This window comes from Diprion similis, chromosome 12 (assembly GCF_021155765.1).
Source record: "Diprion similis isolate iyDipSimi1 chromosome 12, iyDipSimi1.1, whole genome shotgun sequence".
Classification (NCBI taxonomy): domain Eukaryota; kingdom Metazoa; phylum Arthropoda; class Insecta; order Hymenoptera; family Diprionidae; genus Diprion; species Diprion similis.
Window position 1 is genome coordinate 1028269 of NC_060116.1, and position 22921 is coordinate 1051189.

The following is a 22921-nucleotide window of genomic DNA, read 5'->3' on the forward strand; positions in this document are numbered from 1 at the left end:
CGATTATTGTTGATTCACAGTTTTGCAAAGTACCAAAGGAGACGGGAAAAAATCTTTTCTTCAGAGGGCAAGTATTGAGATTTTCAGAATTACATGAATAACATTAATAAAAAATCAACGGTTGATTAACTGATTCTGAAGGGGGATGATCCAATGGCTCTTTAATCATTAAATGCTCTTTCCAATGCAACATTATCCGTAAAGTCAATTTTTATCCTGTCGGCTATACGTACTACCGTTAGAAAAAGTTACTCATAGTTGTAATCTGCTATTCCGCATAAAAGGAAGTTGAAGGGAGTATAGTTACACCTTGCACTGTTGTACATTCATTTCATTTCAAGAAGTGAAATTTGACTATATTGTTACATGTTCGAAAGGTGAAGTTGAAAAAAATAGAGGGCTGTTCGAAAGGAAATACGAGGCTTGTAGGTACCTAGAATGAAAAGAGCCGAAACCTGCACTCTAACATATTACTGAACCTCGACTCAAACTGATGCAATTTATAATTTTGAAAAATCTCGAAAGACTTGACTTTCAGAAGTTGAGATGTGCAAATACATGATTTTGGAAACGGGCGAGCAAGACAAAAACTGTAACCCAAAATTTGCAATAAAATTGAAACTACGTAATTCAGTTAACAGCAAGTCGACCGCATAGCTCAACTTGTTGTGATTACTTTGGGAGCATTAGAATCTTAGCAAGGCTTTTGTGAACGCATCGTCAGCCGCTGGAGCAGGCAATTAGTACCTGCACACACTGACGTCGTGCCGGCAGGCACATCAGCTGACACCACGTTGTCGTCACATACAATGTATGCATTTACACAATGGATATTAATCCCTGACTGAAGATGTACCGAGAGCATCTCTTATAACTATACAAGAACTGCGCATGCCCGAAATAATTCAATCTCATTGGTGAGCAAAATTGCCCCGCGGCGTTACTTTCGTCAGCTAACCAAGGCGACTAACGTACACAAAATATGACAAGGCTGTGAATCTTTCGCGCCTGAAGTAGTGTATTGAGGTTATGTTGATATTTATTCCTATGTAGCGTGAATTTTCCAAGAAAAGTGTCATTCAGCAATACCGTGGTTGATATCAAAAGATGTTTAATCGACACAATAAAGGCGTCAACGTCATTGACGAGTGCGAGTCTAAACAAACTGAGGTAGGTGAGTAAAAATATTGTTTATTTTGAACAGTTTCTGTATTAACATTAAAATTGAAAATAAATGGATTTCTGAAACCATGTAGAAGGTAGCTCCAGAGCAGATTTGTTACAGTGCAGTGCTCCAGGAGCCAGTAACAGTGTTCTGCAACGAAATCCTCCTTCAAACAAAAATATGATAAAGATGAAGGTATTGAAGTGGCAAATCCAGATTAGCTTCCCATTTTATGCCATCACGTATATATCACGTGATGTGATTTTTTTTTTATTTTTCAAATCTTAGAATTTGTAATTTTTGGAAATGTTTTTTAAAGAAAATTAAACCGCTGAAGACAATTCGAGTCCAAGGGCTTTATTATTTATAGTTTGAGGAACATTTTCGAAAATTTCCATTAAAATTAATTACAAAACGGCGGCATGACGCATACAAGTAGCAACCGATATGCGCCATGCCACCATTTTGTTAGTAATTTCGATGAAATTTTTTTAAAAATGTTCTTGAAACTACAAATAATAAAGCCCTCATACTCAAATTGCTCTAAGTGTTTTCATTCTCTTAAGAAAAAAAACTTCTGAAAACAGGTATGTTCTAGACCGTCAAAGCTGCCCCCGCCCTGAAAAAATCATTACATGAAAAGTATACGTGGTACATACTTTTTTTGACTATATTGTGATTCAGAAACGTAAAATCTATGATTATTATACGTAATAATAAGAAGGAGAAGAAAAAAGTTTTTTTTTGCAGAACAGTGTAATCAGTGCCGATGAACACGAAATAAATAAATAAAATCAGTAATAAGGAATAAAAGAAATTGTGTATTTTAAAATACGAAGGTTAGAAGTGCAAGAATTATCAATTTGTTTTTTTGTCGCAATTTATTGAGAATAAGTGGTACAGAACAATCAAAAGCTCTTGTATGATAATAATACCTTCTAATATTTTCAGGTAGGAAACAAGCCATTGTCGGGGCGAAACTAAAGTTGTCAGGCATCGAAGTGTGTAAGTAAATTTCGGATTCTGTGATCTTTGCATTCAGCAATATTTTCACATATATTCAATGAGGAAATCCGTTTGTTTTGACAGACTCAAAGTTTCAAGTTTGGTTAATAGGAGGAAAATCATACCTTACCTGATGGTCAAAACGTTTGGGTGGCAAGAAACCTAGTTTCTCCATTGGTGCCATCATTCCGACCATCGAACCTGGTGGATCCGTTGTTCCATCAGACGAAAGATACCCGAGGGAATTTCTTCAGGTCAACGCCGCCTTCTGAACATCAGTCGAGACAAAATTGAAGGGCACGACACGCTCCATATCATGGTGTCTGAATATTCGATCATTTTAGATTTATCGAGCCAATAGTAATAAGTTTGTTATTCAACCGTTGCTTCTAACCAATTTTACAGAGCAATCATTCCGTGCGCTATTGTAATCCAAGCAGTATTATTGGCCCGAATTCTTTTCCAAATTTTATTTTCTTCGGTTTTGATATTTTATTTCTTACTCTCTTGGTATTCAATTCAGATGAATAGTGTTTCAAGTCTTCAATCAGATTTCAGCGACGAATTTTAATAGGGGAACTGAACCAATCTCAATCTAAAAATGTTGGATAACTTGAAAATGTCTTGAAAGTCAATATTAATTGACAGTATCATTTGACTAGCTAGTTGCAGCTATCATCCGTGCTTGAGTCTCGTTCAACCCCAGCAAGATCTAAGAAATGCATTCACTTACTAGTACACTTTACAAATGATGACTTGGTCTACGATAGGATTTACTTCCTGGCTAACTTTGTCATTATGAATCTATATCAGGGAGTTATTCTGTAACTTATTGATGGCTTAGAACCAGATTCAATTGTACTACTTCGCTTCGTCCTCTAGATCAAACTGGTAGTGCCGCTAGTCACTGCTTGTTCCGCCACAGATTTTTAAAACTGAAAAGTTTTCTTGCGGCGCTGCTGCACGTCGCTGCTTGCCCGAGGTACGCCATTAGGCTTTTCTGTGTGTTTCACGCCACACGAAACCCACCGCGAAGGGGTAAAAATTATCTGTTTTGGAAGTCGTGACACAGGTCAATACGAAAACCCGAATCATGGATTCAAGCCCGGATACCAGACACCATCGAGACAGAAAGAAGCGATGCAAGAGGTCCAGAGACCACGATACATGAAAGGAACTGAAGTGACTACGAAAAAAAGAGAAAGAAAACAACCGTCCTTCACGCAAATCGAGCTCTTCGAAACGAGCAAAATCCGGACCTAGGAGGTCAAGCAAGGGCAGGGGACATCGACTAACGTCGCCGCGACTTGGAGGTGAACCTGAAAAGTATCATTCTCATAGCGGGACAGGGAAAAACGGAGCCCGAAACTTCCAGCCCCCCGGTCGAGAAAGACGGCAGCGCAAGCGAGACAGAGCTCGGTCAACTCAGTGGCGCAGCGTGTCACGAGATGGTGACAGGCGTCAAGACGGAGAGCGCTACCCAAGAGGTGCGTCACGTCATATAAGCCCACACCGAGACGATAGCGAGCGTGGCCCAGGAAGCACGTCATATCATGGTTGGCACTATAGCTCTTCCCAAAACAATTTATCTTCGGACGATGCCGAAACCAGCGATGAGCGCAGCCCGAGAGGCGCGTCACGCTCAGGACGGGGGAGTGACGCCCCCTTGTCCGCAAGAAATTCGGACATGAGCCAAAGCGGAGAGCGTCACCCGAGAGGCACGTAACGCGATCACAGAGTTTTGGAAGGGGCTGGAAGCCGAATCGCGTCCGAAAAAATGGGAGAAGCAATCCGAGGCCCGCAGCCAATTGTTACAACGGCGGAAGCAATAGCTGCAATAGAGGAGGGAGGAGCAGATCACGGAATAGCACCAATTAACAAGGACCTCCTAAACCTACTAGGTGACGACCTTCAAACCAGCATAGTGTGGGGCCCCCTTCTCCACGCAGGCATTGCTGACAGTTGATCACAAATCCTTACTCAGGGTCTCACCATGGAGCAAAAACAAAATCTTGCGGGGAAATACCCCTCTCCAGTCAACTGTCAAATGCTGACGGCGCCAAGCCTCAACCTCGAGATAAATTCGGCAATGTCAAAGATTTTATTGAAGAAAGATGAATATCACACCGTCAGGCAAAACCAGCTCAGGGCAGCCTTGGGGGTAAGGAAAAACCCTTGCCCAGTTGGTTACTGAGGAGAACGTGTCCCCAACGGTAACCTCGGCTTTTGAGTCGATAAGCCATGCGAGTAGACTATTCACAGATCTGCACCACCAGATCTCCGTGACAAGGAGGGCCTTCATAACCCCGGGCCTAAGCCAACTAGTTATGAGCATAGCGACCGATCCTAAGGTCGACATATTTCTATACGGCGAAAATTTTTCGGAGCGGCTCAGAGCTGCTAAGGAGCTGGAAAAAACCAGCGAGGACGTTGCCGAACCAACTACCAGCGGGGAAAAAGGAGAGTTACCGGAGGCATGGCAACCAGCTGCAGAGCCCCTTTCAAACCTAGAACTAGAACCGATTTGAACTGGAGAGGCCCCCTAAAGTGAAATTCACAGACTTCACGTCAGAGGGGGCCGAGACCGAGTTACCACACGAGGGAGTCGACGAAGACCAACAAGAGGAAGTAGAGGTGAGCAAATTAGCCGGCAGAGTACAGTTTTTCTTGGACGCTTGGAAAAGACTCACGAGCGATCCCTTAATCCTCAGAACTGTTAAGGGTTACCGAATCCCGTTTATCCAAACGGTAACTCGAAAAACACCGTTCCAAGAGCCAAAACTCGCTGCGGAAGATCACAAAGCCTGCGCCCAGGCCATCAACAAGCTAAAGAGCAAGGGCGCGATCTCTTCATGCTCAGCTTGGAAGGGCCAATTTTTTTCCACGTATTTCTGACGCAGAAAGCCGAACGAGGAGGACAGGTTTATCCTAAACCTAAAGAGACTCAACGAATTTCTATAGACCCCACATTTCAAAATTGAAGACTTAAAACAGCTATGAGACTCCTCACCAGGGACTGCTACATGACGAAGATTGACCTCAGAGACTCGTATTTCCTGATACCAGTAGACAAGGGGCACTGATAAAATTCCTGAGATTCACGTTCCAGGGCCAACTTCACCGGTTCAACTGTCTACTTTTCGGCTTATCGTACGCGCCGTACGCATTTACTCAATTCATGAAACCGATAATGCAGACTCTCCGATCAAAGGGGTTCACCTCAATAGTATATCTAGATGAAATACTAATGATCGGACAAACCGTACGAGAGTGCAAAGCAAACAGTGAAGTTGACTCCCAGGCGTCAATGCCAATTTATAGGTTTCATTCTTGACAGCGACGAGATCAGCATCTAGCTGACGGATAAAAAACAAGAAGCCATCCTAAAATCAGTTTCCGAACTATACCAGGCAAACACCAACAGCATCAGACACGTAGCCCAGGTCATAGGCGCACTAGTCGTAGCATGTCCAGGTGCAAGCTATGGCTGGCTATACACCAAAAGACTAGAACAGGATAAAATTCTAGCACTCAGGAACAGCAATAAATTCTAGCACTCAGGAACAGCAATGACGATTTCAACCGAAAAATGGAAATTTCAAACAGCATGAAAACGGATTTAGGCTGGTGGATCGAGAATCTAATGACAATGAAAAATCCAATGAGAGAAAACACTTACGTACTAAAGATCTTCACAGATGCATCCCTTACAGGCTGGCGCGCATGCTGCCAGGGCGAGAAAGCACACAGTTGGTGGGGGCAAAATGAGAAGGAAGATTTCATCAATTTCCTAGAACTCAAAGCAGTTTTTAACGGGCTCAAGATTTTCGCGAAAAACTTTTCCACCTGTGAAATCTTCCAGAGCGTCGACAACACCACAGCCATCTCGTACGTGAACAAGATGGGTGGTACACATCACCGAAGGCTCCACGATCTTAGCAGAGGGATACGGCAATGGTGCGAAGATCGAAAAATATGGTTATTCGCCTCATACATCAACACAAATGAGAATAAAGACGCAGACGCTGAATCCCGAATTTTGCCACCCGAAACAGAATGGGAACTAGAGTATTCGGTTTTCGCAAAAATATCAAACACTTTAGGCAAGCCCCAAGTAGATTCATTCGCGTCAAGCGCAAACGCAAAATGCAAGAAGTTCTTCTCGTGGCAAAGGGACCTGCAGGTAGCAGCAGTTGACGCCTTCACTGTTTGCTGGCGCGATCTCGATTTCTACGAGTTCCCTCCGTTCTCATTAATTCTAAGAATCCTAAGAAAAATTGTACTCGACAAGGCCGAGGGAATAGTCGTGGTACCCTATTGGCCCTCGCAGCTATGGTACCCACAATTCAAATCTCTCGCGGGACCGACCTATATCAATATCGCTCTTGAGCATCACCTACTTACTTCTCCTCACTTCAGAGACGCACCCACTACCATCGAGGCTTTCCCTGGTGGCCGCAAGGTTATCCTAAAAGCGTGCATGGTAAGAGAGGTGCCGGAGGCAGCAGCAGTCATCATGTTCTCTTCGATAGCAGAACGCACCCTCAAGCAGTATCAAAAGCCTTTAAGACTGTGGTGGACCTATTACAGGCAAAATAACATCCCGGTATTCGCAGCTAGCACAGGCCATTTATTGCGGTTTTTCACAAACCGACTGGAGTTAGTAAACTCGTATAGCACACTCAACATGTACAGAGGGGCTATCTTGCTAGTTAGGGCAACCCAAGTAGGTAAAGACGCTCAAATATCAAGGTTCTTCAGAGGCGTCTCGAATCTCAAGCCAGCGAACCCTAAATACTCAGCAATTCGGGACCCCAGCCTCGTTCTACGCATGCTGTCGGAATGGACACCAAATGAAGGCCTCTCTCTGGAACGAATGACAAAGAAACTAGTCACTCTCCTGGCCTTAATAACGGGACAGAGGGTTCAAACCGTTTCCAAGGTCACACTCAAAAATATAGCAACCTCAAACGGCAAGTTCCAAATCAAAATTCCACAAAAGATCAAAACATCCGGACGGAATCGATGGCAGCCACTGCTGAATATTGCCTTCTTTACGGCTTAGAAAACGGTATGCGCAGCAACAACCTTACAAGCATACATGCGAAAAACAGCTGAACTACGACCACAAGGCAAGGCCAACCTCCTAATTACCTTTAAGAAGCCACATCACGCAGCGACATTACAATCCATTAGTAGATGAATCAAACAAGTCCTAGGAGAGAGCGGAATAGACACGACAATCTTTTCAGAACACAGCACGCGCCATGCTTCCAAGTCAGCTGCAAGTCGCAACAGAGCAAACGTAGAGACCATAAGAAGGGCGGCAGGTTGGTCAGAAAATTCCAGCGTCCTTGCGCAATTTTACAACAGACCCGTAACTGAGAGACTGAACTTCGCATCAGCAGTATTAAGAGAAACAGCCGAAGAATGAAACAAAATTCCTATAAGGCGAAAAAAAATAAAAAATACGCGTATAAAATACATAGAAATATGCATGTAACCTACGCTAACCATATTGTATCACACACGGATAACCATACAGTACTAAAAACAATAAGGTTCGACACTATTTAACAAATCGCGACCAGCTTTAAACATCTACCCGTTTGATCTACTGGACGAGGCGGAGTAGTACAATTGGAAGATCGAGCGAACTTACCTAAAGTGATACTCGATATTAATTGTGCGACCCGCCTCGTCCGAATAGATCAAAACCCTCCCGAAAAACGAAACCCCTCGCTCCCAAACCCATCATAGGACAATCGCGATTTACAGGGCCTTAAAATGTAATAGCGTACCTCAGGCAAGCAGCAACGTGCGGCAGCGCCGCGAGAAAACTTTTCAGTTTTAAAAATCTGTGGAGGAACAAGCAGTGACTGGCGGCACTACCAGTTTGATCTAGTCGGACGAGGCGGCTCGTACAATTAATATCGAGCATCACTTAAGGTAAGTTCACTCGATCTTCTAATTTTACACCCTTAAAATGATCCGTCACTGAGACTGAAAATTTGTGAATCTCTATGAATTACAATTATTTCTGTATCCGATGTTAGCACTGTTCGGAAGAAAAAATCTCATCCTGAGATTGGAATTGAAATCCGTAACGCAAAAGTTATCTAGAGGCACAAGTTGAAAACGTAGTAAATTACATACCTAGGGCAGTAAAATAAGAAAAGTCTCAGATCACATGCAATTGTTGGCCGAGGCTAACAAACATGTGATCTGAGGTTTTCTTTTTTACTGCCCAAGGTTAGTATACCATTTTTCTGCCCGACAGAGCCGGAAAGTGGTAACTTCGTTTTTCGCGCAGGCGGCAGAAAGTTGCCACTTTCTGCTCAGTGGACAGGAAAATAATTTTACAATGGTTTCTGTGACAGAGGGATTCCTTCCGGATATTTATGTTACTGGATGATGTTCGGAGCACTATGAAGAAGATTTTGTATTGGATTTAGGTTTGAGTTAATATTTTCATGAACTCCGTTGAAGATTAGATATTCATTGGTCTCGTAGGAACAAGGGGTACAATCTTGAATGCGATAACTCAATATCTCCATATTACTGTCCTGAACAATACTCTAAAACATGGTTATCCTTGAAGTTAATTGTGACACTAAGGCACATTTTAAAAATATTGATTTTCAACTTGTGTCACAGAACGTTTCTGAGCTTTACTCTTTAGATTAAATTTTTTTAGACGAGATTTGTAATTAAACGAAACCGTCAGACCGACAACTTCCTTCTCCAACCAACAAAAGTGGCGATAATCTCTACACGTGTCATGAATTGAATAGGAGGAGGAGATATCAGGCGAACAGCAGAGATGCAATTATCTTGGCTGTATTTCTGTTGTAAGAAAAAGATTTCATTGTTATTCCTAATGTATGAAGTAATAAAAATGATTGAATACATTGTCCCCACCTACCTGCTCTGTTTCTTCCAAGCACCCAACATATGAACAGATTTCTTAATTCAATCGAATACGATGAATTTTAAAAGAGCATCAGCATCAAATTCCGACCGTTCTTCGAAGAATCGATTTTCCGACTCAATAACAAATGCTTCCCAAGCCTTTTTAACTGACTACCTCAATTACTTGAGGTTCTAACCTCAAAAATGCTTGTGAACTACATCGCCGACAGAAACAGAGTTTGACAGCTGGGACTCGGGGTGGGCAGATTGCACGGACGGCCGATTTAAACTCGCGCATGCGCAGTTCTTTTATAGTTTCTAGAGATTCTACCGGTATATCTTCATCAACGTTCTCTACAAGTATGTAGATCTAATCCATCTGTTAAAAATATGCTTTTATTTCGTACTTCAACATGCCAATTTATAACTCCTTCTACATCGAGTTCAACTCCTTTTATTCTCTAAGTTCTAATTACTTTGGAAGTATCGATTCCAACATTCATCAAACCTCCGAATCAACTTTCTACGAATAATAATTCTACACTCAACAGTGGCTTGATATCAATTGAAAGTAGTTTTGCCCGTTGGTACTACTTATTTTTCTGACCGCTCATTCCCTGTGTAGAGAATTAAAGAGTAGAGACGTGTAATTACGCGTAGGCGACGAGTCCGTCTAGTTCAAGGTCTAGTCAACAGTGAGTTCGTCACCCTCTCGTCAGAACTATTTCACTACCTCTAAAACACAAATCAAATTATTCATTTATTTATAAATTGTTAAATTTTACGGGCTAAAAGTCGTTTTCACATAGAAAGTACAGATTAGCGTTGATAGGCAAATTAGTACCTACTTAAATGTAGAAGCAATGTATCAATTCTGTGATGTTTTTTATTTCTTGATTCAAAAAATTTGATGAGTGATTATTTTTTCGCACTACAATCAATTGAAGTAGGAATTATTTTTTGTAATTCTGTGCGTAAAGTACGTGCGTAAAGTGTTGAAAACCGTGCGGAAAGTTCACTTTTAAAAGCGCGCGTTTGCAATTGTGGTGCGCGTACGTAAAGTCAAAAGACGTATCTAGAGTAAAAACTTTACGCACGGTTTTGATCTACGCGTCGCACTACCCAATATTTTGTTCACTAATTGAAATGATAACCTCTGTCTTGGTATTTTTTTATTTTCTACTAAATTCAAAGATTGCATTACAATTATATGATTTGTTCAGTTTTTCTGACGGCTTTAAGTATTTTTGTATTACTTTAAAAAAGTGTTGATTAAATTTAATATCAAACTTAAACATTTTCTATTGTATTTTCGATTTTTTTTTTTCAATTCTATTTCAATTTTATTTTCAAACATGGAATATTCTCCTGCCCTGCCCCTCCCGAACCCCCGGTGGGGGCTTCGCCCCCTACACCCCTACCAGGGCTTGCAGCCCTGGACCCGCTTCCTCGCCCGAATCAGATCGGGGAGAGCGATCGAGTGTACACAAAGTAACCGTTATGCGGTGTATTATACCAGCCCGATTCGATTGCTTCTGAACGGAGGCCGAATACCTTATTTCTGGATCGATTTTCGCCATACTTGCACTCGAGCACTCCTTCGTTATTCAATATGAACATATCTTCCAGAGGAGACAAGTATTTTACATGCGCAGTGTTTTTTAGTAAAATCCCTGTGAACTGAATAGTGTTAATTTTTATTTTGTTCTTTTAAATATTCAGCTTCGTCTGATTGCTTCATTCAATCCCAAGATGATACCCTTTCATTTTCAGTATTAGTTCAACAATGAGTCATTTCTAGAACAAGCCTCCGATTTTATTTGGTTTCCATGTATGTACGTTGTACTCCATCGAGTGGCGACGCAACAAATTCTACTTACAGTAACGGTCTAATAATAAAATTAAAAAATTAGAAACCACAATTTTTAACCTATTGCTGGTGATATGCTAACGTCAGAATCTCACCTCAGACAAGGCCTATGATTTGTTGGAAGTAGAACACTCTTGAAGCTTCCGAAAGGTCTTACGACATTTTTTGTATCCTATTTTGACAGATATATCGTACTTCAAAGACTGCACGTGTCCAAACTTTTTGCATCGACTTATGACGCATTCATTCGAGCGATAAATTGTTCAGCATAAAACCATCTGTATATAATTGGCGATAATTGATTCGACGAATTCGAATATGAATAATTCGGAAAAACTATCTTTAGGTAATATCAGTCTTGAGTTTTTATATTCAATTTAAAATTGTAATTATTTTATATGACGTTTCAAAAAAGTTTTATGAGTGAAACGAGGGATTGACGGACATTAAATTACGTTTAATTGCTTTACTCTACTTCGGCGAAACCTTATATATTTGAATACTATTTATCAATGTCACTTTTTTCTGTGTATAGTTGAATTGCATGTTCCAATAATCGGATTGATGCTGTAATTTCTCTTTCTCGGGCTTTCAGCATGTAACTAGCAATTGTCTACCGAATTGATCAATGAATTATTTTCATTAACTTTTATTCAGTCATCGTCAATGCCGGAATTGCAAATTATATCAATAAAGCTGATCGGTATGGGCAATTGTAATCTGGGCTATTTGATAATAAATTTGATCAATTGTTACTTGATTTCCAAAAAATATTTATAAGTACTATTTTTGTGTAAAAAAGACCCGCGTTTTCCGCTGCAAATAAATTATATTTTTGAAAAACCACGGAAATCTAACGCAAGTTAAGAAATTAGTTATATATATATACGTCACCTGCATCTTCGTTCGCAATGAAGATAAAAGGTGCATATAACCCGTTGTACACCTCGAAAACGCGGGGATGCAAAACTCCTATACCGCTCAAGCGATCAAAGTGGAACATGGGCAGTTAATACCTTGCTTTGGAAAAAAGTGGAGCGTCTTTTTACTTTTTCAAAATTTTGAAAAAAAATTTACAGATTAGTTACCACCCACAGAAATTGTCCAAATTTTCACAGTTACACTGAATTGATCGAACTATCTGATATGATGCCACTCGGCGGTGATGAAACACACATTTTGAGCCCAGTCCCATGAGATTTGCTGGTGAATTAACGAAATGGCAGCTAATCTGGTTTTCGATTACGAGGAACTGGAGCTGAATCAGGCGAACAATTAAATAGCACGAAATAAAAGGCTTTGAGTAAAATGTGTTTTAATGGCAAAGAACGTGTTCACAGATCAGAGTCTGAAACAGGTCGGTTTTTACAATAATACTGGTTGGCTCAGCAACCCTCTTCATTTTTAGACATGAGAAAGCTCAGTCTTCTTGCGTCACAATCCGACTACTAGATCAATTGGGAGGGGGGTAAACGGATGATTTCACCCTTTGTAAGAATATGTATACTAATTACATAAGGTAATATAGGAACAACTATATATCTTCATCCTTTGATCAATTTCTTTGACTATTTCTCCCATCATTTACATCAAGAAAATGTTTCTAACCCTGTTAACAGTAAACCAACTGTATGTTTATTGTGCATCTGTTTAGATAACATTATTTTTGTCGATCTGATGGAGTTAGAATAACATAACTGAATTTGGTTCGAATGAATTTGCAGTTTAGAAGTATACGGCGTCCTTACGGGGCTAAAGTAAAATTTCAGTCTGTTCCCATTCGTCATTCTATAGGCAGAATAATATTCGACTCTGCATTGTCTGGGTACACACGGTGAGCGATGGTAACATCAGTTCTTGTCACCTCAACGTACTGACCACTTGCCGACTTGAGTTGGCTATCAGTCTTCACATATCCTCAGTCAACGTTTTGAATAATAACACTCTCTCAACTGTCATCAGTACTCTTCAACATCGACGTATGCAAACCAATGGATGTGGTAACTGTGAAGAAAATATAAGCATACGAGTAGTAAGATTTTACGTCACTTTGATTTCACACTTTGCTCCACGGCGATTTAATGCTGTTCTTAACAAAAGAAAAGAAAAAGCTGGACTGCTAAGAAAGCAATCTAGATTTATAAATATAACAAAACATGTAATAAGACGAGTATCATCAAATATATAATGCAGTAGAGCATTTTGCAGACTCGAATAACCTATAGTTTTCACACTTGTACATTTGATAAAGTATATTTCTATCTATTGACAGTAAGTCAAATCAATTTTTATGATTAACTCCAATTTATTTTCATTGGTTCTTTTGAGCCACAGCTCGCAGAGCATGGCCAAAAAAAGTGAATCGACATTGCAGCTAACTGATAATTTACATTGGTACCGGTTGCATATTGCACAAATTACAATAAATTTAACGATATTTATGTATAAAGTTGCGTATTGCGTAGTAAGAAACTTTTCTTTTACAATTATCGAAAAAATAGGCGAAAGAAAAGTTTTGAGTAATATCTAGAAGTTTTTTCATTGACTAATGTCAACGGTTCAGTATTGTAAATTTATTTTACTTAAATTTTCCTGCTAAATGGAAACTAATGGTTCTACACTGTTTACAGCGCTACCTTTTTTCCAAGAAATAGGATCACTTTCTGTTAGCGAAAAACGGAGAAGATTTGTCTCCTTCTACTGCATGCATGCACCCCTCATCGTTATCGATTGGTCAAAACTGAATTAATCGCTGGAAACCGGACCGGTAAACAATAATTGAAATATGAAGCGAGCGTAGAATTTTCCCGAAATGGTGCAGTCTATTGCATGATCTTGCACGATCGTATTGTCGAATGCAGTCTGATTAGTGGTAAGGTTCAGAAATAAGTACAAGTCAATTTTGGAATAATATAGTTAGTTATTAATGCATGGATATAGAAAATATGTATAAGGTTATTTGTTCAACTAAGAATAAAATGATCTATTATTACTTTGTGTAAGCTGAAAAACTGAATGTAATGAACGATAAAATTGAAACATCTATTTATAACAGGAAACTTCTATTTTTGTAACACCTGCATGGAAAGTGTCATTTTCGAGGGTCGTGTAGCGTGCGTGAAGTGCCTTATTCCTGAATAATAGAGTTGGCGCATGCGCGCATTCGATATGCTCTATTTTCCGGTGCGGAAGATTCGTAGCGCATGCGCACATTCGATATGCTCTATTTCCCGGTGCAGCGTATTCTTGTCACCGACAACACGGTCGACGGCAGCCTCGCGCGGCACTCTATACAATTCGACGTTGGTTTGCCTCTCAAATAACACTTTCCTACACATGTGTTACAAAAAATAGGCGTGTGTAGCTAGTGCGTGAAGGCGATACCTACCTCGTGTGATTGCACCACTCGCCTGTCGGCTCGTGCTGCAAACTTCACACTCGTCGGATATCGCCTGTTTCACGCACTAGCTACACAATATAGTATTTTGAACGTGACGTTTCTTTTCACCATTACCACTACCGTCCCATAAGAGTAGGCATCTTGCGGCAAACATTGAAAACGAAGCAGACTCGATAGAACAATGATTAATCGATTCACAGGGGAGGCCATCGATGATATTAACTGTCCGTAAGGTTGCAAGGTAACACTATCTTGCCGTGTATATTCGAAACAAACAGGCCTGACTGACAAAAAAATCACTAATCAGTAAAAGATACGCTGTCAACACTTACGTCGAAAAAATAATTCAAAATGTCCGCTCACCTAACAGCATTAAATATCATTTTAATTCTGAATGCTTACCCCTTGCAGGTAACACCGACTGTGGTAGATATCGGTAGTAGAGATTTTGGGTTAGAACCCTCATATATTAGCTACTGGAGGATGTGGGTTGCGAAGCGTTCAGCTATGAACTGAGAACGAACATCTGTTCCTCGAAGCTTTGCCTACCTATCGGACTCAACCCTGAACACGCTGTGACCTGCTAGAAGCCCACCGTAAAACAGTCCACTCCCTCTCTCTTTCGATTCTTTTACGTAATAACTTGCCTAAAATACATTGCACCACTATTTGGAGCATACGAAAATTAATAAAGGCGGACCAAGGACAAAAATACGAATTATACGACAGTTGACGGCAGTATTATAACTGAACCAGTTGAGATAAAACAAAAATGTATAGAAGTTTTTTTGTAGTAGATTGAATAAACTGCCTTCCTACCTATATCATTTCTTTGATATCATTAATAGTTTCTGAGATACAGGCGAAAAACTGAAAAAGTGTCACTTTCTTCCAATATAGTGGCTTGAGCGCAACAGGTATCTATCGGGAAATTTATTAGGTTCATCCGGAAGCCTTAATAAGCTTGCATATCAAAATTCATGAACGCCCTAGTACGTAAAAATGTCAATTTTGGGTAAGCGTGTTACGTCCCTGTCGGTAATCACGGCGTCACCCTCTCTGCGCCCGACATTCACCAACGTGCAGTTACCATAAGAGAGCCTTACACGCTCTTACCATAGATTTTAACCAAATACCGACATACACAGTTACCATCATAACATGCAATACTCTTACATCGATATTTCTCATACGCTAGATTAACCGTCATTTCATCAGCCAAGCTCATACATGTATGTGGTATACCGGGACAATCTCTTGATACTATACAAGAACTAGCTGACCAAGGCGACCAACGTACACGAAATGTGACACGGCTGTGAATATCTCGCGCGTAAAGTAGCGTATTGAGGTTATGTTGATATTTATTCCTATTTATCGTGAATTTTCTAAGAAGTCATTCAGCAATACCGTAGTTGATATTAGAAGATATTAAATCGACACAATAAAGGCGTCAATGGAGAAACAAATATCAAAAGCTACAGAAATTGGATCAGTTATTTATTGAAAGAAGAAATCTGAAATTGAATGTGGAACGTCATCAACGAGTGGGAGTCTAGACAAACTGAGGCAGGTAAGTAAAAATATTGTTTATTTTGAACAGATTCTTCATTTACATGAAATTAAAAATAAATGGATTGTTGAAACCCAGTAGAAGGTAGCTCCGCAGTAGATTTGTTACAGTGCAGTGCTCCGGAAGCCAGTAATCAGTGCCGATGAACATGAAATATTAAAATAAAATCAGTAACAAGGAGTAAAAGAAATGGTGTATCTCAAAACACAAAGCTTAGGAGTACAAAAAGTAGCAATTCGTTTTTCTGTCGCAATTTATTGAAAATTAGTGGTATCCAAAACAATTAAAAGCTCTTGTCTGATAATAATACCTTTTAATATTCCCAGGTAGGAAACAACCATCATCGAAGCGAGACTAAAGTTGTCAGGCATCGAAGCGTGTAAATAAATTTTTGATTCTATGATCTTTGCATATTACAATGTTTTCACATGTATTCGATGATATAATTGATTTGTTCTAACAGACTCAAAGTTTCAAGTTTGGTTAATATGAGGAAAATCATACCTTACCTGATGGTCAAAACGTTTTGGTGGCAAGGACCTTAGTTTCTCGATTGGTCCCACCGTTCCAACCATCAAATTTGGTTGTTCCGTGTTCCATCGGACAACAGGTACCCGAGGAAAATTCGTCAGGTCATCGCCACCTTCTGAACATCAGTCGAGGCAAAATTGAAGGGCACGACACGCTACAGATCATTGTGTCTGAATATTCGATCATTTTAGATTTATCGAGCCAACATTGATAAGTTTGTTATTCAACAATTGCTGCCAACTAATTTTACAGACCAATCATTCCATGCGCCATTGTAATCCAAGCAGTATTATTGGCCCGCATTATTTGTCAAATTTTATTTTCTGCAGTTTTGATATTTTATTTCTTACTTGCTTGGTATTCAATTCAGATGAATAGTGTTTCAAGTGTTAAATCAGATTCCAAGGATGAATTCTGATAAGTAAACCGAACCAATCTTAATCTAGAAATGTTGGATTACTTCAGTTGAAAATGTCTTTAAAGTCAATATTAATTGACAGTATCATATGACTAGCTAGTTGCAGCTATCATCCGTGCTTGAGTCTCGTTCAACCCCAGCAAGGTCTGAGGAACGCCCTCACTTACTAGTACACGTTACAAATGATCACTTTGTCTGCAGTAGGATTTACTTGCTGGCTAACTTTTTTATAATGAATCTATGTCAGGGAGTTATCCGGTAACTTATTGATTCCTTGAAACCAGATTCAATTCTATCCTCTTACAATGGTCCTTCACTGAAACTGAAAGTCTGTGAATCTCCATTTATTACAATTGATTCTTCATCCCATATTAACACTGTTCGAAAAAAAATCTTATCCTGAAATTGGAAATGGAATCTGCGATGCAAAAGTTATCTAGTGACACAAGTTGAAAACAAAGAACTTCATAACGGTTTCTGCGACAGAGGGATTCCTTTCGGATATTCATGTTACTGGATGATGTTTGGAGCACTATAAAGAAGATATTGTATTGGATTTAGGTTGAGGTAAATATTTTCATGAACTTTGTTGAAAATTAGATATTTATTTGTTTCAAAGGAACAAAGGGTACAATCTTGAATCCGATAAGTCAATATTTTCATATGAATGTTCTGAATATTACTCTAAGACATGATTATCCTTGAAGTTAATTGTGACACTGAGGCATATTTTGAAAATGTTGATTTTCAACTTGTGTCACAGAACGTTTTTGAGTTTTACTCTTCGGATTAGATTGGAAATTGAAAGAAACCGTGAGACCTACAACTTTCTTTGCCAACCAACGGAAGTGGCGATGATCTCTGCACGTCTCACGAATTGAATGGGAAGAGGAGATATCAGCGAACAGTAGAAATGCTATTATTTCGGCTGTATTTTTTGTTGAAAGAAAACAATTTTATTTTCAAATTCATCTTAATGTATGAAGTATTGAAAATGATTGAATAAATTCTCCCCACCTACCTGCTTCGTTTCGTCCAAGAACCCAACATTTGAACAGATTTCTTGTTTCAATCAAATAGGACGAATTTTCATAGAGCATCAGCACTAAAGTCCGACCGTTCTTTGAACAATCAATTTTTAATAACAAATGCTTTCCCAGCCTTTCCGAGTGACTATCTCAATTACTTGAGATTCTAACCTCAAAAATGCATGTGAACTACATCGCCAACAGAAACAGAGTTTGACAGCAGGGTCTCGGGGTGGCCAGACTGCATGGACGGTGGATTTAAACTCGCGCATGCGCAGTTCTTGTATAGTTTCTAGAGATTGTCCCGGTATGGAATATATATTGTCACATTTGACCATTATATCTTTTAAAATTCGCTCTCACATAAAATCATAATTGATGACCTCAGTTGAAACAGCTCCGCCAATAAACACTTGAAATTGATTTTAAAACGAGTACTCAATAAAGATAATCAAGTATACTAAATGCAGGGAACGTGAGAAGAGAAATCTAAGCTTTTGTTCTCAGAACCAGGGATAGCACCCTTATATTACCGACGATGCGATCAATTAGCGCTTCACTGGTCGCTTTTATAAACCAACCATCTTCCGCTAATTCCTCGTCGAGATCTCATAGACTCATTAGAAACCTTACCCCCAAATGAATAAACACCCTTATCCAATCATCGTAGACCTGCGAGAAACCGCAACTCTTTTCAACTGCTCTTACTCTTCCCCCAAGTCAACCCCGATTCAAACTAGAGCAGTAGAAATTGAGCAGTCCAACGATATTGTTATTCACAGGTGAGATTTAGATATCACTTAGGAAGAATTAATCGCAACTTCCATCAGGTCAGAACTCATACCGAAATCACTGATCAAATTAAGGAATAATTAATTCAGAACATCTGTGACTTAGAAGCAGTCGTTACTGTGATAAGTGATAATCATCAGTATGTACAACAATTGTAGGCCTTACAATTGAGAAACAGAGGAGATTCTGTTGAAGAATGTGTAATTAAACCTAATTTTTGTCATCTATATTTATGTTAACCAAGCATAGTGATGGTAGGCACGAGCCAAATATAACGAACTCTTAGAATTTTCGGTGAGCTAAACGAGATGACCTGAGGAGCTGATCAGCAGATTTCTGAGATTAAAATACATCAGCAACGTAAGTCAAGAGTACAACCTAAATCACGTATCAACTCACAACGTCCCTCTCAGGACGTAACAAGCGCTTGTGTCAGCGTGGTTTTAACACACCATTCAAAAATTGGGAACTTTATGCACACTTTGCAGCTTTCGAAAATCTATCTTTCTTAGCATGTGTTGGAAATCATCATTTTCATCAATTCCAATGGATTTTGTGTGCTCGGTCCAGACCCTACTCTCATAAATTATCGAAGGCAGAAACGGAGATCGGCTCAGTAACAGCAATTCATAAGTTTTCAAAATGATAACTTTCAGTTATTCAAAATTCCCTCTACCGTCTGCTTTGAGTAATTTCAAGGTTGAGTCTCTTGATTACAGCATATGGTTGAAAGTCTGAATATCGAAACCTCCGTATAGTTAAAATTCTGAATGGTCGAAATAATGAAAATGATAAGCTTTCATATGTGGCGTGAATCATTCATCGGATATGCCATGAAGCTTTCACCGTTGATGTAAACGTCAGTAACATTCAGATCATAGAGTATTCGAAAAACCGACTATTCGGAATTCTCAGCATTTGTTATTATAGTCTGTTCAAACTTTGCACACGTGATCTCCTTATTACAGTCAAATCATAATTCCAACCGTCAGAAGCTGACTGAAAATTGGTAGGGGGCATTAACGTTCGCTACTATCACCGAAATAAAAAAAAAAAATCTACCTCTATCAAAAATGACTAAGATTCGGCTATACTTTACATGATTGCGCGTGCAGTTAAATAACTCACCCTTCACAGACGTCACTAAGGTTAGGTGGTGCGCATTCATTTCCGCCAATCTCCGTATGACATCAATTTGCTCCAAAGACAATTGAACGGCATTCAGTTGTGCAGCTCCACACGGCACGTAGGCGGACCAGAACTGAGTAATATGCACATAGACAAGATATGAGAAGAGGAAGAAAATGAGATAAGAAATGAACGACAGATAGTGAAAACTAATGCAGAGGGAAAAGCAAATCAAAAGGTTGAAACAAACAACCAACATCGGAGAAGAATGTCATTGAGTTATCCAGTGAATATCTATATACAGTGGGACTTCGATATAAGATAACCGAAGGGAAACATAATTTTTGTAACACCTGCTTGGAAAGTGTCATTTTTGAGGCTTACGTAGCGTGCGTGAAGTGCCTTATTTCTGAATAACAGGGTTGGCGCATGTTCACAGCTCTATTTTTCGCTGTAGAAGATTCGTGGCTCATGCGCGCATTGGATATACTTTATTTACCGCCGCAGAACGGCAATGGTTCTCCCCACAAATAACACTTTCTTAAGCATGTGCTGCAAAAAATAGCGTATGTAGCTAGTGCGTGGAGGCGGTACGTGCCTCGTGTGATTGTAGCGCTCGCCTGGGCGCGTACCGCATTCGCACGAGTTGTCGTGTGATTGCAAACTTCACACTCTTCGTATATCGCCAGCTTCACGCACTAGCTACACAGTATACTATTATTTCAATACATGGAGGTTTTCGTTCAGTAAAGGGTTAGTATAAAGTACCTAGATTCGGAGATAAATATCATTTATTTACATGTAATTACACAAATTCGATGCAAATTCGTATATCAATTCATAAAACCTGATATTTCAATTTCATTCTCTCTCAGAACCGTTTGTCTGTCAATATTATTACATACTAGGGACTTCGCCCCTGCGCGCTTCGCGCACCAAACCCACAATTCCCGTCGAGAATCATCTTGATAATTCTCGTTTGCATATTTATTTTCTGTGTGTCATAAACAGATATAAATATATTTGTCAAAGACTGTCATAAACACCCGATGACAGCTGTCAATCACTTGACACTAACTTCATAGCAACAGCAACTTTATTATTAAATGAGTTTATTTGAAAATACTCCACGTTCGACTTCTCAGCGCACATCTTGTTATGAACCATACTGTATGAACATAGTAAGCTTTGTTTACTAGATTCTTTTTTTTTTGTTACCGGCATCTCACCCCACCGCCTACTTCATGCGTATACTATTGTTATTAAAAACTTTTTTACCTTCTGCTGTGCGCTACAGGATTTTTTTATTAGATAGAGAGATTATCAAGTTTCTTAGATAACTTACAAGCTGACACCTTCTCTTGATTCCTGGTTATTGTTGGAAAAGTACTTTGAGAAATTTTGAATTTAGTTGCGATATCTCTTTTATGATCATTGTTGTTATCTTGCACAGCTTTCGAAATGTCCGGTTTCTCTTCAATACTCAGAGTTTGTCTAATTTTCTTATCCATAACCGTTAACAAACAGCTGAGACACGACTGTTTAATGTCAATGTCAATAGATAATCTCAAGCCTAAGGCCTGAACGGAGAAGAAAATTCCGTTGTAGAGGTTCGTAAAGGTTATCGGATTCGTTATCTACAGGTTTATAGACTTTTATTTCGGCTTATAGAGGCTGGGTGAGGTAAAACACCCAACACCGGGGCATTGAAAAAAGTAGCATCAATACTGGGACAATAAATGTAAATCATAGTTATCATCATACATCATACATTATACATCATACAAGCATCAGATATCATTATATCATCATATCACCATACATAGTATTGAAGTTCGAAATCAAATTTCAGATGCCGGATGTTCGGATGTTCAGAAAGTGACGACACCCAAAATTTTTTCTCTCTTGACGTCATCGATCTATAGTAATCGTTGCTCTAACAAAAATCAGATAGCCTAACTCCTCAGTTCGGAAACAACCGCGCAGTAGAGAGGACGTATGAGAATTGCGCTTCGCAGATTTCAAGTATGAGGTTCTCAACCTCCTGGATAGGTCCTCTACCTCTTGGTCTGCTTTCTGGTAAAAGTCGACTTCGGAGACAAAAGCTCTGTATTTCCTGCGCTCCAGGTACGCTACCTGGTGAAACTTGACTTCTTGCAGTAGCGCTCCGTAGTTCCCGTGGTCGAGGTCCTCCAACCGGTAGATCTCTACCTCCAGGACAAGCACTTCATAGTTCTGCCTGTCCAGGTGTTTTACCCAGTGAATTCTGACTTCCAGGTTCTTTACCTAGTGCATTGCGACATCCAGGACCAGCACTCCGTAGTTCCCGCGGTCCAGATTCTTTGCCTGGTGAATTTAGACTTTCAAGACCAGCGCTACATAGTTCCCGCGCTCCAGGTCCTTCACCTAGTGAATTTCGACTTCCAGGAACAGCGTGTTTGGAAAAGTTTAGCAATAAAATAATTACTGAAACTGCAGTGTATTGCCCATAGCCTTTGCAACTTCGATTGTTTACGGTGTGTATCCTTGTGAGGTTCAATATGAATAGTTTATTACAGTTTTCAATGATACAATCAATCTCACATAGCAATATGCTGCGTCATACGTCTTCCACAGGTATTCTTGGAAAAAATAATCAACCGAAAGTTGTGACGGACGTCGGTCAGGTGAATATTCAAGCACGTAAATTAGTGATAAAAATAGGTTTGCCGAAAGAGAACATCGCTGTGTATAATAAGGAGCAAAAGCAATTGAATCAACCCCTTAATACAAATACTGGATCTCACTTTCAACATATAGAAGCGCATACAAAGGAAATCACAGAATACTATAGGTAGGTGACAAATCGGCGGCTGGATTACGCAAGAAAGATGCGGATAGAAAAAAAAAAATATTCGCGTGAAAGAATCTGAAGAACAATGGGTTAACAGATTGAAGGCCACTGCAATACACAAAAAGCAAAACAGAGAAACCATCCAAAAAACGTTTGAGTGAAAGAGAATGTAACGTTACAGAAAGATTGGGGTCACCTGTGACAAAAAACGGAGTGTTAATTTTTCCGCAATTTTTCCGCAATTTCTCAAGCAAGGGTGTTGTTGG

General features: G+C 39.6%; 1 protein-coding gene across 1 annotated transcript in view; it reads right to left on the minus strand.

The window, feature by feature from the left end:
- LOC124413421 (dipeptidase 1-like) overlaps positions 1-22921 on the minus strand; it is a 1027592-nt gene that overhangs the window by 604401 nt on the left and 400270 nt on the right. The window contains exon 5 of the mRNA XM_046893982.1: positions 19823-19955. Coding sequence (XP_046749938.1) covers positions 19823-19955 — 133 coding nt within the window. The remainder of the gene's footprint in view (positions 1-19822; positions 19956-22921) is intronic.